General features: G+C 40.7%; 1 protein-coding gene across 5 annotated transcripts in view; it reads left to right on the forward strand.

Annotated features, from left to right (window-relative positions):
• LOC109042463 (uncharacterized) overlaps nucleotides 1–15839 on the forward strand; it is a 60559-nt gene that overhangs the window by 27177 nt on the left and 17543 nt on the right. The window contains exons 1-2 of one of the 5 annotated variants that reach the window (XM_019059215.2): nucleotides 788–1278; nucleotides 3406–3473. The exons of 1 other annotated variant lie outside the window; for it this stretch is intronic. Coding sequence is in view for 2 of the 4 variants with exons in the window: in XM_019059211.2 (XP_018914756.2) it covers nucleotides 1265–1278 (14 nt within the window). In the remaining 2 variants the exon portion in view is untranslated. Of the gene's footprint in view, nucleotides 1–787; nucleotides 1279–3405; nucleotides 3474–14434; nucleotides 14458–15839 lie in introns of those variants that run through there. 3 more of the 5 variants (XM_019059214.2, XM_019059211.2, XM_072301662.1) reach the window with 3 other exon arrangements.

A 15839-nucleotide genomic window follows, 5' to 3' on the forward strand; every position in this document is an offset into this window, starting at 1 on the left:
TGGAAATCCCTCCAAAAACCGCAGATGGGTTGACCATGGATAATCGGGACCTTATACCGCACAGTCACGGAGCTTGGAGGACAAGGCGCTTATAGGTGCAGTTTTTGAAAAAAAAATCGAGGTTTTAATGATTCCAAGTAAAACTACCCTTAACGCATATTCTGTGAAGAATTTCGCTCCCGAAATCCAATTTCAAAGCATCAAAAAGTCTGTTTGAACTTTCTTTTCGCCATAAGGATTCGTGTAATTTCAAAACAACAAACGCACGTATTTCTCGGAACAGCATTGACTGCACTTATGCGCCTTGTCCTTCAAGCCCCTCTGTTCCACTTACGTCTTATTTCACTTGTGCTTCAAACAAAACAAAAAAAAAAGAAAAAAGAAAAACGGTCGCTCAATTTTTAATTATATTGATAAACGAGCTATGTACATCGTCTTTTGAGACGTCTTTGAGAGAGAGGGAGCGCCAGTTATTAGCTACCCAGATTAAAATTAACGGTTTATATTTAATTGAATTTTGTATGTGATTCTTGTTAGTGTGAAATGTAATATGACACGACTAAATGTCACTCTATTGTCACTTTATATCTTGTAAACATTTTTTTTTTTAAATAAATAAAAATAAAATAAAAATAAATTTTGGGTCAAATCCGTAACAAAAGCCACAAAACCAAGTCCAATCGGGATAAACTTAGCAACAGCGTGCGCAAAATGCATATATAAATATAAAAGCGCTCGAATTACCAGTTCATGACTCGGGATAGGAGGAGAGTCCACAATAAGAGAGGTGGACGTGGAGCAAGTTACAGAAAATATATGTGAGGGCGTGCAAGAGAGAGATAGAGGAGCGGATCGTCCGGGGTGGAGAGAGACAAAAAGAAAGATGCTGGAAACGAGACGGGACCCTTGAGATGAAGGGAGGGGCAGAGGTGTCGGACAATAAGATGACTATTGCACTTCTGAGGTAGTTTAGTTTTAAGAGCCCAACAGCACAATTCACATTCACGGCGCTGCGAGTTAAAACCAGTTCTGTGCGCGGAGTTAATCTACATGTAATGTGCTTCTTTACGTGCTTTCTAGTGTGAATACGGTCGTTCCTTCACGCGTTTCCGCATGCCCGAAAAAGTGAGCGCTTCCTAAGTTCCGCCTCGTTTCGGTGATCATTTTTTTTTGTTCGTTTGTCGCAGGCTCGATTTCTCGGATTCTTTTCGACTAAATTTTGAGTGCGGTGATTGTTTATTTGTTATGTAGATACATTCATCGGATGACATTTAAGTTGTGAGTACACCCGTTTTTAATTAATTTTTGCGTATTTAAAGATTTAAATCATTTAAAAAAATGTGGGTACACTGGAAAAAAACACATTGGATCTAGAGTCCAGACTCTTGAAAACATTGACAAGAAAAAATACTCTTGATTCAATCGGATTTTTGCTTGAATCAAAACGAAATCCGCTTAAATTAAGAGGCTTGGTTCTTGATTTAAGCTAGATTCTGATTGAATCAAGAGCACTTTTTCTTGTCGATGTTTTTAAGAGTCTGGACTCTAGATCCAATGTGTGTGTTTTTTTTTCCAGTGTATTTTAATTTTTTCAGTTTTCAATTTGGCAGTGCTATGGGAAAATACGGGAAATCTCCGAAAATGTTTGAACACGGTCCTTTTTTTACACCCTTCTCCCCATTGGAGAATTCTCAGGTGTCTGAAATTTGATGATTTTCGTGTTTAAGATGAAACTACTTTGGGAACTAAGCACGATAATATCCTCGGTTTCTAAATTAAACAATTATTGGGGGGTGTGACAAAATGACCTAATCTGCTAAACTACATGTGTTTAAACGAGATATGCCGCCAGATGACGTCTCAAGCCGGCACATTTTCTCACTCTTGAATCAATTTGTTTATAGTTTCCCATCTCAGAAAAAATTTATGATACTGCGAACTCAGCTCATCGCGCACTCTTAGATGAAGCAATACAATTTATTCGCGCAAAATCTCTCTTGCAAAATGATATTTTACAAGGCAATGATAGATTTAAAACGCTTCCCCCTTCTTCCCGCAATAGCTTTCTCTTATATCCTACAAAAACATATTGCTTCGTAATGTGAGAGTGTCGATCAATCGTGAAATATTTTTTACTGATAAATTTGTGATATTTTTCACTGAGTACCAACGGTAAATAGTTTAATGCAGGAAGAAAAATCATCGGACAACAATCAAACCTGGCTAGCATAATACGAGCTTGCAAACTGCTGCGAGCAACTATTACTGCTTCCAAGATGCCCACATTGCCTATACAAATAATTGAAGGCGGTTAAGTATAATGAGTGCGGAACTCTGCGAGTATCAGAGCTTGATCAAACTGCTGCGAGCAACTATTACTGCTTCCAAGAGGCCCACATTGCCTATACAAATAATTGAAGGCGGTTCAGTATAATGCGGAGCTCTGCGAGTATTAGAGCAATATAAATCTACAAATCTTAAAACGGATGTGCGCGGAAAAATTGCTGCGAATAACTGAAAAGTAACTCCAAAAGTCGCTCATAATATACCCTCTGTGAGTCCCCACAAAATTTGACAAAATGTTCAATAATTGAAGTATAAAGAGAATATCTGTAATTTCTCTTTTTTTGGGAACTGGCTCAGACTGATAAGCTGAAATTTGAACCGGAATGAGGCGTGAGTCATGGAAGATAAGTAGTTGTTGCTGGTAAAATGGTCGCACCGGACTTCAGACCCCACCTACTTTTTTAGACGTGGTTCCTTATTTGTGCCTTCGTGGTAACAAATAGTACGGTCCCGGTAGCAATATTTCGGTCCCAATGACCCAATGACAGGGTTTCAGACGCGATGGATATTTTTAGTTTCCAACTGCTGGGACAAGTCCTGAACAAACTTTATTGAATATTTTCACCAAGAATAACACTTTTCCTTTGCGTGCCCGCGGGCTCATTAAATAGGAAAAAAACAGGTCACAAATAGAGAAAAATGAGTTAGATAGAGAATTAATATTGACATTTTATCCCGTCAAAAAGAGTATATTTTGAATGAGCGAGCTCGTCAGAAAGGAACCAACCCACATTTTCGAACAAAAATTGAGTTAAGAATGTTTTTGAGTTCCCTTAGCCGTACATTTTCTCCTGCCGAAAATTGAAAGTCGATAAACAGAAATTAGTGTGTCAAAAGAGGATAGTTTATTTTCTACATCGAGCCTTATGCAGGAGTAAAACTTCGAACCCCTTTCTCTCAGTTTCAACTTGATGTGGGTATTGTTTCCTATCTGATGAACTCGGTCCATTTGCAACATCAGATCTCGAGGAGAAACATAAATTCAAACTAGTTTTCACGGTTACATTTTGATGTCACTCGGTTGTTTTCTATTATAATCAGTCAAAATTTCTTTTTCAGAAATACAAAATTCTTCGGGTCGAGTTTGCGTCTATTGAGCCATAAGGGAGCGTTCATAAAATAAGTAGGTAACGCAGTTTTTTGGCATTTTGATCCCAACCCTCCCTCTTGTATCGCCTGTAAGACCTATAGGTTCCTATCTTTCAACACGTTAACAAAATGGCATAACGCCCTTCTTCATACCCCCCCCCCCCCCTTGAACGGCACAGACATGGCAGTAGGTACTCTTCTTGGATGTATAGATAATCTAGTTTTTCATCTCAGAGCATAGAGAAAAAAAAAGGAGGTGTTTGCATCTTGAGGTTTGTTTACCCTGTGACGTAGGTCGGTACAACCTGGCCAGCGAAATCCGGAATTCGAAATATGAAAAACGGACCATAATGTCCGATTTTTTTACTTAAATCAACTCATTATATAATTTCAAGCACTTTTTATAGTACGACTTTTTTCCTTAAATTACACTATTTCCAAAAAAATCGACAGGATAAACGTCGCTGTACCGACCTACGTCATCAAATCATCAACAAATTCCAAGATGCCCGATATGCAAACACCTCCTTTTTTTTCTCTATGATCTCAGAGAAAGATTGACTGCTAAACCGGTCCAAGCTCTGAGCTGGCAACTCAGCGAGATCTCGCGGATGTGTCGAGGTGCGAGGCTGTGATTGGTGGGATGGGGAGGTGCTCGTTGTTATGGCAACAAGCGCGCTAACGACAATATGAAGCTTAAGAATGGACCTGTAAATCACAGCTCGTGTTAACTCTCAAAACAGGCCGCCGGTCAGGAGACTAACAATGCAAGGTGCTGCGCGCACATTGCTCAGTGCACTCAGCGTGTTGGCCGTCGCTGCAAACTTGAGTACACTACCTAAGTAAGGAGAGGATTGCTATGTATCTGCCACTCTATCACTGGTTCATCAGTTGTAGGCCTTTCATTGTTTTAATGGCTTTTACAGTTGCCCTAAAACGTATCTTTTGGAAATTCGATTAATCGGAAAATTGAAAGATATGGTGGAAAAATACTAAAGTCTATCTCGGCCTCAGTATAGTGAGAAGTAAGTCATTCCCTTCAGACAAAGAAAAATAGGATTAATTTTCAATGGAATTCTCACGGGGTCAAATGAGTTTTAAAGGTGTTTCGTAATTGAGATTGCACGTAAAAACTATGGAGCCAATAACTAGGAGGTACCTAGAGCCTCTGGCCGCTACGCGGCCTAACGCCCAGAGAGCGCTTCACACCCTCAAACAGGGTCTGATTTAGGGGGTGGCCATTTGGGCCGTGGCCCATGGTGGCAAATTTAGGGCGCGGCAAATGTTGTAATTTTTTTCAAATGCAGGTATCAAGAGAGAAATCTGAGCCAGAAAAAAATTTACAAACGAGAAAAGGCCACAAAATCTCTCATTTCCTGAGAGATAAATTATAGTAATTTCTACTTTGTTCGTCTTTCGGTGATACAAGAGACAGCGCCTTTCATTAGTCTATTTGAGAGAGAAACCAAACACGCAATTTGGTCTGGAGCGGCGCGGCGCAGACAGCAATAATGACGCGGACTTGAGATGGAAAGGAGAAGCCCTCGGCGCGCCGGTCAGCATGGAACACATATTAGCGCCTACAAGACTCCATGAATACTTCACGCATTGCGTCAAACACAGTGCGTTCAGCAGCGGTCGGCGTGAAAAGCACAGTGCCTACAAGACTGTAGGAATACTTCACGCATTGCACCAAATACAGTGAGGTCAGCAAGGCGCGGCGGTGGAACTAAAAATTATTAAACCACATTTATGTTTGTTCTTTCATAATTTTTTCGTTCATTTCTTAAAAATGGAAGGCCTAGTCCGCACAGAGATAGGTTTACGGAACTTAATTTTCGCGCAACGTTCCTTGAACTTTTGCTAGCGTTGACAGGGCTTTCACAAAAAATATGCCCAACACGAGTAAACGCGTCTTATGCACCCCTCCTCCTCCAGCACGTTCACTTGATTGTTTGTATCGATGTTTCAAAACGAATGAGAAGGGGCGGCAAAATACAGGAGGCCCATGGGCGGCAAATCCGGTCCTGCCCTCAAAGGCCCGTACAGGCCCGCCACATCCCATCTCGGGCCCTGGTACCAATTTTCATGGCCCGGGCCCCTAGCACGGGGGGGGGGGGTGGTTGGTGGTTTCCGGGGGGCCTCCCCCGGGAAATTTTTGAAATTTTAAATCTATTTGGACGCATTATGAAGCTCTTATGATGGAGACCTTCCATCAATTTCTGCAAAATAATTACGCCTTTTTGTTTACTTTCAGCACCAAAAACTTTCGAATTGTTGCATTCAAAACATCTATAAATTTTTTTTTGAGGGGCAGATGATAATTTTTAATTCTATGGGGAGCCGGGCCCCCCTGGACTCCCCTTTCGTACGTCTATGGCAAGGGAGTTAAGCCATTGAAGTCGAGGATGCCCAGAAAGGAGCCTCTTAGCATCCGACAACGGAAGAAAATGAAACACAGTTACTAAAAATATCATTCTACATATACTCAAAATCTTGAAAATCTCTAAAAAGTAAGAAAAATTTTACAGTGCCCTAGCGTGTTTTTGAAACTTTATTCACCTTTAGCGGAATTTTTAGGATAATTTTTTCACTTTTCCCTACGAGACAAGGGTTACACATGAATTCGTAGTGGTTTGTAACCTGCGTCACGGGCCCCTCCAGGGCCCGGGCCCCGGTACCAAGGACCCAGTATCCCCCTCCCTTGTGGCGGGCCTGGGCCCGTATAACGGGCTCCTGTTAGTTAATTGATAGAGCATGAGCATGCAGAGTGGTCTTGGGGATCTCCCACCGATAGCCGCAATAATCATGAAAACTGACGTGATAGATCTTTAGATTGAACTGTGACACAAAAATAAAAATTTACATTTCGCTTAAATGGGAGATCCCACAAAACCGGGTCATATTGTCAACATCTAAATAAAGCGGGCTCATTTAGAGACTCTAACTCTCGATAGCCGCAAAAAGCATGAACATTTGTCCAGTAGAACGGTAGAACGAGCCGTGACAGAAAATGAAATGGGGGGGGGGGGGGGGTCAGAGAATTTTCATTAGGTCATTTTCAGACAATAGGCGGATCCAAAAATTTCAAGGGGGGAGGGGACCGCCCCCCCTTTGTTGAAATGTTGTTGGAAAAATGTTGTTGTTGTTGTTTGGTGTTGAAATTTTTGGAGGCTCTCCCCCCCTGGCCCTTCGCTCCCGCGGGATCCGCCTATGTTTGGTTCAGCGAACCAAACTGTGAGTGAAGATCTGCTTTCATAATTGAAAGCGCATTTCTCCCCTTTTACTCTCAGTCAGTGACGCGCTCCAAAAAAGACAGGTACCAAATAATGTTTAAAACGAGATGCATTTTGGGTAACGTCAAGAGTTTTGTCTGCGTTTGCAATTTCAAAAACACAATTGCTCTCGCGAAATTCCGGACATTCCGAGCATCCTACTTCGTTAAACGCTTTTCAGGAAATGCAGTCGAAAATCGGCTTTTCTCAGCAGTCTATTACACGCGCTTACGTTGCGTTTCCCAGCGAAGTCGTCTCCGTTTCTTCTTTCGTGTATAGTTATAAATTCTAATGACCCAAAAATTCAAACAATTGAGATTTCCGGTTCCACGGTTACATTCCTCTTCATAAAACTAACGCTTTCAAGTGAAATGGTGAATTTCTTACGTCAATGGGATAAAAAAAAATTTTAAAAAAAAAGAAAAAAAAAATAATCAGAAGATTATAATAACAGTACTGAGTGTAATGATTCTAGTCGAAATATTCTCGATGAGACATTCAGTTATATTTTCACAAAATCATAGCTTTAACGGCAACTTTGCGTTCTTGTCGATGGTCAGAAATTTAGTATCGTTCAAAATTATTTTCTCATTCAAATGGGCCGACTAAAATGGGTTCTGTCGTGCAGTTATTGTTCCGCTGGTTATCGCCTCAGATTTGGACGATCATCCGCCAGGTCCCGGATTCAAATCCCGGAAGTAATGTCAGATTGACTCACCTAGTCACCTCAGATGAACCGCTTTGGAGTAAACCGTTGAATTGGATCTTGAAATGTATAGTGGGAGCAACGCTTAAAGATACCTCAATTAATTAGAGCGAGCGTATGTAAGTAAAAACAAGCTGCTGGTTCCAACACTACTGTGTTGGAGAGCTCGCCTTCGTGAAACTATTAACATGACAAATTTTTCACACCGCAATAAATAAACTGAATCATGAATAAAACAGTAGATAAGAGTGAGATAAGACAAAATTTACTAGAGGAATGGTACAACGAAATTTATTGAAAAGATGACAGGGAAACATGGACTAGAACAATTATTAGCAAAAAATTTTATGAGTGGATGTACATGGGGCATGGTGTCCCTGATTACTATCTGACACAGTTCCTGACAGGACATGGCTGCTTCGGTTCGTATCTACACAAATATAAGATCAGAGAAGATCCGGGATGTGTCATGTGTGGTGCGAAAATGGATGACCCTGATCATGCATTTTTCCAATGCACATACTTCAACACGGAAAGAGATGCGGCCCAGGCGGCCGTGAATTGCGAAATAAAGAAAAATACTGTCTTCATTTTCTCACAATTATCACAATTTAACCAATTTCACCAAATTTCTATTTGCATGAATAGAAGGATTTTCCATTACACTGTGTAACCGAGGAAACTGGGAGATTTTCCTATAAGATAGCATAGACTCAGCAGTCAGCTGATAATTTTATCGCAACGGAACAGCAAAAAAATAAGACTTCAGATTTTGAAAATGTGAAAGGATTAGAAATGCAAAAAAAACAGAAAAAATATAATACATATAATAATTAAGGTGATCACATACACAAACAAATTCGTATTGGTGTGAGTCAAGTCTGCTCGGCCACCGGAAAGTGCTGCTCTCTAGTGTAGCAAACGAGGAACAATTAATCCTCAGTTGAATGAGGGAACGGAAATGTTCGACGGAGGAAAACTGTAACCCGCGAAAATTCAACTTTTAGACGTTGAAATCAATGGGATTTTGGCCGTTCCTCCGACGGCAACGAGAACCATCCATTTGTCGCCACGGACACTACCAATGCTAAAAGAAATCGATCGCAAAGAGCTCTCCCGAGTGGGCGAGCTCAAAAAATCACAATTAATTAGAGCGTGTGTAAGTTGGCGACGGCTTGGCTGCATGCTAGCGAATGTCGACAAATGAGCACACTGCTGAGTAATGAGTATTTCTATGCTCATATAGCTCAAATTTTAGCTTGAAAATTATTGTTTTTAGATTTAAAACTATAATTTAGGACCCCTTCACAATATGTCCCCACCTCGTAAATATCATATACAGATCTATAGTTCCGGCAAAAATGACGGTCCCTTCACCTCTTTTACGTGAAGTTAATTTAGCCCAAGACAGATGAGAATAATATGCTTTTTTCTGTCGTGATGTACAATAAATAAAAATTAAAAATAAGCACGGCATTCAAGCCCAGATACCGTGGGTCGCAACAAATTGCGATTACATACGATAAACAATTGATAAAATTTTAAAAGCGCAAATGAAGATTTGTGCGTTTGCGATGGTAAAGCGGGGAGTCGTTAGCGCAAATGATTGCTCCTGAAACTGAAGAAAAAGAGACAAGAAAGCTACATCTATGAAATCTGCATGTAATCAGGGCCGGATTTACCTACTTGCCGCCCATGGGCCGCCTGTATTTTGCCGCCCCCTTCTCATTCGTTTTGAAGCATCAATAAAAACCATCAAGTGAACGTACCGGAGGGGGAGGGGTGCATAAGACGCGTTTACCTACTCGTGTTGAATACATTTTTTGCGAAAGCCCTGTCAACACTACTAGCAAAAATTCACCGAACTTTGCGCGAACGTTAAGTTTTGTAAACCTATCTCTGCGTGGACAAGGTCCTCCATTTATAAGAAATGAACCAAAAAATTATGAAAGAACAAACATAAAATAATGTGGTTTAATAATGTTAACTTCCGCCGCTGCGCCGCGCTGATCGCACTGTGTTTGGCGCAATGCGTGAAATATACCTGCAGTCTTGTAGGCGCTATGCATTTCACGCCAACCGCTCGAGCTTCTGACCGCACTGTGTTTGACGCAATGCGTGAAGTATTCATGCATTCTTGTAGGCGCTAATATGTGTTACATGCCGACCGCCGCGCCGAGGGCTTGTCCTTTTCATCTCAAGTCCTCGTCATCATTCCTCCCTGCGTTGAGCTCCAGGCCAAATTGCGTGTTTAGTTCCTCTCTTAAGCTGACTAATTAAAGATGCTGTCTCTTGTATCACCGAAAAACGACAAAATTAGAAATTACTATACTCTCAGGAAAGAGAGATTTTGTCCCCTTTTCTCATTGATAATTTTTTTTTTCTGAATCCGATTTTTTTATACCTACATTTAAAAAAATTGCAAAATTTGCCGTCTCCTAAATTTGCCGCCATGGGCCGCGGTCCATGTGGCCACCCCCTTAATCCGGCCCTGATTGTAATATAACAATATTTTTCATTCCGAGATTACAAATAGTTTCGACTATCTAAAAGACAAACGAGTGAGGTTGATTGCGAGCGCAAATGCGCATATAGAAAAAACTCAAGGGAAACATTTACTTGAAATTTTTCAACGCCTAACTCGACAGAATTTTATGTTAGGAACTTTCGGCCGGCTTCCTTCAATTGTTTCGTCATCCACTTGTTTTTTAGGTGACGTAAGACAATTTTTCCACAAGCTTCAGGTCCTGCCTTACTGGGTTCTGAACTGACCGTAGGTTGATGTACGTTATTCTGACTGGACCTCTTTTTAACTCTTCCGCAAAAACAAATATGATGGGATACGCGCTCAATAAATTTTTTCTGCAGTGTAATTTTACTTTGTCTCTTCCGTCGTTTTTCGGTTAGAGAGTGCTGGTTCGCAGCCCACATTTCAGATCGATGAATTTTTTGGAAAAATTCCAATGTTACGTTCAAAATAAATAATTATTTACATCAGCGGTACGGTAGGCAACGTTAGAATTAAGTTGAGATGCTAAAGAGACAAGTAAAGATGTAAGATATGTAAGCAAACTTACAATCAATTGGTATCGCATGCAATTATCGCACTTAACGAATTTCATTACTCGTACACCGTCTTGATACAACTATTCGGGCTCCACGGATGTCTGTGTTGCATACGCTCGGAGTTGAAGGCGTTTTGAATCTCCAGGCACTCGGCCACGACGGCGGGCTAAACTGCGATGATCAAAAATGACAGTGCGCCCTCAATTCTTGTTTTATCCGTACTACCAAGATTTTTCTTTGGCATAAGTAATTGCACGCATGCGTAGGATGATGTGTATCTTTTGTGCTTCAGTTTTGATTTTGCGATATTCTCAGCATGATTTGTGGAGAAAATTTTCGAGCATGAGAGATGTAATCGCAGTATAAACGAAGACTTGAAGGCGCTCTATCGTTCTGGATCCTTGCAGTAGGTACAGCCCGTCGTCGCGCCGGGCTGCAGTTGAAGCGGTGCGATGAGTGCCTGGAGATTCAAAACGCCTTCAACTCCGAGCGTATGCAACACAGACATCCGCGGAGCCCGAATAGTTGCGTTCAGGCGTTATATTAACATTCGCTCAGTGTTTTTAGCTGAGAGAGCTTTGTTTGTCTCTCTCGAACCAGAACTTAATTCCAGCGTCGGCTCTCGTACCGATAAAGGAAACTTTTATTGATTTTTTTGCAACTTTGTCAATTTTCCGAGAAATGCATTGATTTCTGAATGCGATACAACGTTGCCAGTCCTCGAAATTGCAAAAAATTAAGGCATCTGTGTGAGATTTGTGGAATTTCCCTGAACTTACTTTAACGAGTCGTCCTTTTTTGGGCATTATTTCTTCATTTTGGAAAGATACTATTGTGGCATTTATTTTCAAAGAACAATCCTCGAAACCGGTCAAAAAGTCCTCTCATAAACTCTTAGTTAAGAAATTGACAAAACTCATGTGTATCATTTTCTTGAGTTTTCCTTCAAACAAATATTTGCGCTCTCGGGGGTGAATCACGACACTGCCTCTGTGATATTGAATTATGCATTTCTCACTTTCGGGGCTGGTGCTCGTAAACTTGTGTTTTGGTACCGTTTAAAATATTATTACTGCATCAAAGCGTGTGTTGTGTTTGTAGCCTATCTTCTGATTGAAAGGGGCACCTTATATTGAATATTACTTCAGTAAAATTGTAAATAAGTTGCAGCTATTCTTTGCACCGGCAAAGGTGTAGGTATCTTTTCGAAATATTAAATTTACCTTTTGATCATTTTAAATTGGATTTTCCGATCAAATGATGTAAAAATGATGAAATTTCATGGTTTTAAAAAAAATGCTATTTCACATATGACATAAAATTGTTAAATTACAACTTTATTTCAATATTTCAATATTATACTGTGCTACTTAAGAGGCTATCGGACTCCATGCTGAAGGAAAGAATTGAAAAATTAAGCTATGAGCATGGAGTTCAATATCTTACACGCAGTTCTATAGAATCTGTGTACCTGCATACAGGTGAAAGAAGAGTTGCATCTCATAAACCCCGAGCCTCCTTCACCTGCGGGTGCGTCGCACAGTGCGGCATCCTTATGGACGATGTGGACAAAAATCGTTTAAAGACACTTAACTTTAAATAATTAAGATCGTAACACCGGCATAGAAAAATCATTTGACACTATCAAAGTAAAACACTCCAGGAATAAGAAAATGTTATATCTCAGGATTTTTTGCGGATTTTTCGAGGAAAGTTCATTTGAAGTTGGCAACCTCGAACTAGCCCTATATTAACGATGTGAAAGCAACGTAGGACACCCAAACTTTAAATTCAATTATCTCTGATAGTCGCAAAAAGTCGCGAGATCTTGTTGATAGAATTGAAGTTGGATATCTGAGGATTAAGAAAATGTCAACCACCCACAGCATTTTGTGTTTCAAGCGAGAAATCTTCATTTGAAGTTGACGTCTTTTTTCTGTGTATTTCTTATGGACCAGTGATTCTCGACCCATTTCCCGCCCACTTTATACCCAAATTCAAAGTAGTCTTGAGCGAAGAATATGAAAATGAGCCATCAATGTGAGTCAGAAATATCTTCAAGATGCACTGGAAAAAAAATTACGTTGGATCTAGAGTCCAGACTCTTAAAAACATCGACAACAAAAAATACTCTTGATTCAATCGGATTTTTGCTTTAATCAAGAGCCAAGCCTCCTAATTTAAGCGGATTTCCTTTTGATTTAAGCAAAAATCTGATTGAATCAAGAGTATTTTTTCTTGTCAATATTTTCAAGAGTCTGGACTCTAGATCCAATGTGTTTTTCTTTCCCAGTGCGACAAACTTCAAAAAATCTATTTAGATGTCAGGTTGTGAATTTTTTATTTTTGTCCAGCGAGGGCCGCACTGTGCGTCGCGCTGGCAAGAGGTTTGCAAAAAAGGTTTACTCTTGTCTGTGGTGAAAAATCTTGTCAGGGATCACAAGGCGCGAAATAAGCCCTTAATTAAGTTATGAAATACTGGACGGGTCCGCCTCCTTTTTCTATTCATGCCTTCCCCAGCGGCGTTGCCAATTTGCGAGCGAATATTCCGCGTCCGCGGAAAGGTGTGGAATCCGAGGATTATTTGTGCAAAACGGCCGACTCCTCCTCGTTAGGATTATTGATAGGTGCTCTCATCTTCGTTTGTTGAAAGGGCCCCGAACGCAGACAAGCGTGAAAATCGTACCTGTGCCTGCGCCTGCGCGCGAGGGAGAAGATAAAAAACGAAAACGCAGCTCGCGGCTGTTTTAACAGCTAAACACAGAACCAATCGCTCCGCCTCCCCGCCCTCAAGTCTATTGTCATCTTCTACGTTGCCACACATTCCAAGAATATACTGATTTTGCACCAAAGAAATAAGTCTGGCGCCTCATGAGGAGCGTGAAAATTGTGTGGCCCAAACGAGTGCGTAATTTCGTGTGGGGCGCCAACATTTCTTACGATAAATCTTGTTTCAGAAAAACAAATGTTTTTCCGTCCCAGCTCCGGTTCAGCAGACAGCGGGTTTTGCCATCGGGAGGAAAAGTTCCGTCGATTTTCCAAAATATATTCATTATGAAGCGGGACACCAAAATCACAGCGACCCTCCGGAATAAGGGTCATCTAGTGTCGTTGAAATTGTGCGAACTTTTCTCCTTCGAGAATCCAGAGGCATTAGAATAACGATTCTTGAGCATAAAAATGAAATTAAATGTAAAGTAAATTAACAAATAAAAATTCGATTACTCCCGATGGTGCTTACCGTGTTTTGAATGCCCACTCTTCCCCAAAGGAAGGAGCACTGAAAAAAAACTCTCGGCGTTTTTACCAAGGTCCGTTGGTACCTTTACCATCTCACTTTTTTTACCATTTATTGGTAATTTTACCAAGACAGACTGGAAAGCTTATCTAAAAACCGGTATTTTTACTGTTTTTTTCAGGTAAGAATACCACTGTTATTGGTAATCAATTCCCGGTAACTTTGCCATTTTATCTCGGTAATTCTACCACAGTCGATAAAAAATATTGGCGTTTTTACCGGGGTCCAGTAAAATTACCGAGAAAGTCAATAATATTACCGAGATTTCTCGGTAAAATTACCAATTCCGTAAATGGTAATTTTACCAAGAAAAAACTGGGATCAATTAGAACTCTTAATTCTTAGTAATTTTACCCTTTTCTTAGTAAATACACAGATATTTTTTTTTTCAGTGAGTACCGCGGAGGTTTCTGCGGCACTACCTGGCAACATTGGGTGGAGAGCACCTATGTTTCCCGACCTGCTGATAGATGTTATACCACGACTCCAGCGGGTCGATCCGCGGGTCGAACCCTTATCGAATGATCTCGATCGAGGAATCCCTATCTTAGCAGTGCTTCATATCGATCAAGGTCATCGTTATCGATACAACAATCGATCTTCCAGGAGCTGAGAGCGCGTCTCCGCGGCTCAGGTGTCTTCATTGTGTATTTATTGAAGCTCTAAAAGATGCCGAGGTGAGCGATGAACCGATGCGGTGTCGGTGGTGGAGGTGAGGCGCAGAACCGAGGGGGAGGGGGGGGGGGGTGAGCCGCAAACAAGGGTCCCGACAAAATACGGCTCTATTCCAATTTTTTTTCTTTTTGACCTGACGCATCAATATTTGTTTTACGGTTCGAACTGAGTTCAAATCACTTGTTGAAAGACCTGTTTCAAGTGGTTATTGCCTCCTTCTCGTCTTCCGTCCGCTCCTCGCCACATGATAATATGCCACCTTCTATTTCGACAAACCCTGCCCCTGCGCTCCCGTTTTTCCCTTTTGTACCTCAGTGTTTTAACTCATATCCTTGAAATTAGCTCCTTTCTGTGGGATGAGTTTATCAAGAAGTCACCGAAGCCGAATGTTGACGAAAACCACCATTGCCATTATCGCTCCAAAAATCAGCCGGTTTTTTCTCTTTCCTTGGCTGTGAGTTGGTGAGAGAAAGGAAATTTCAAGTGCAGAGAAAAATGCTGGAGAGTGGTGACTAAACGTAAAGGAAATAAATGTTTTCGCAATTTTCAATTTTTTTTTTCAGCACTAATCTCAACATCAGAGTTGGCGAAAAAACTGAAAATATCGCAGTGACCCATTCCCCTCTGTGTTTCCTGTTAAAATTTGGCAACCGTGGTACAAATTGGTTTAAAAAGAAAGTCATTAAACTATTTTTAGAATCTTCTCTTAATCATGGCAACTTCCATTATTTTCGCTGCACTCTCTTTTTCTTTTCGTTTAAAGCAGTATCACAGCTTTTTATCGACGAAAGTGTTGTAGAGCCACTTGTGCAGAAACTTTTCATACGGTAAGATAAAGTATACCGATTACATGAAAATAAAGCGCTCCAAAAACGCGTCCGAAATTAATAATTAAAACTTGATTCACAGGCTGAGAGTTAGGTTCGCCGTCAGCTAGGCAACATTGCTAACTGCGTGACGAAGCATGAAGTACATAAAATAAAATTAAGGCGCCCCGAGTCCAAATTTCAAAGAAGTTCTCTGAATGAGACTTTCATTACTCATGCATTTGAACTCATTATTATGAAAAATTGTAGAAAATGTTAGATACAGCACGAACTGACCTCTCTCCCCTTAAAAAAAAGAACTCCAAATGTTTCTACCGATCTGGGTGTTTCCTTGCGAACCATGGTAAAAATTGGCAGTAGAATCTGTGTTCCAAAATACCATAGACCTACAGCCGGCTGTAAGATTTCCAATAGCTTCTATAGCCGGCAACACAATTTCTTATAGCCTTTTACAGCCGATGGCGACTAAGCAACAGCCTGGCGATAAAGTGTATGTTAAACGTTACTAATTACGGATGCTAGGACTTAGTGAGTTTTTGGACTATACCGCTCTCTTT

The sequence above is a fragment of the Bemisia tabaci genome, chromosome 6 (assembly GCF_918797505.1).
Source record: "Bemisia tabaci chromosome 6, PGI_BMITA_v3".
NCBI lineage: Eukaryota > Metazoa > Arthropoda > Insecta > Hemiptera > Aleyrodidae > Bemisia > Bemisia tabaci.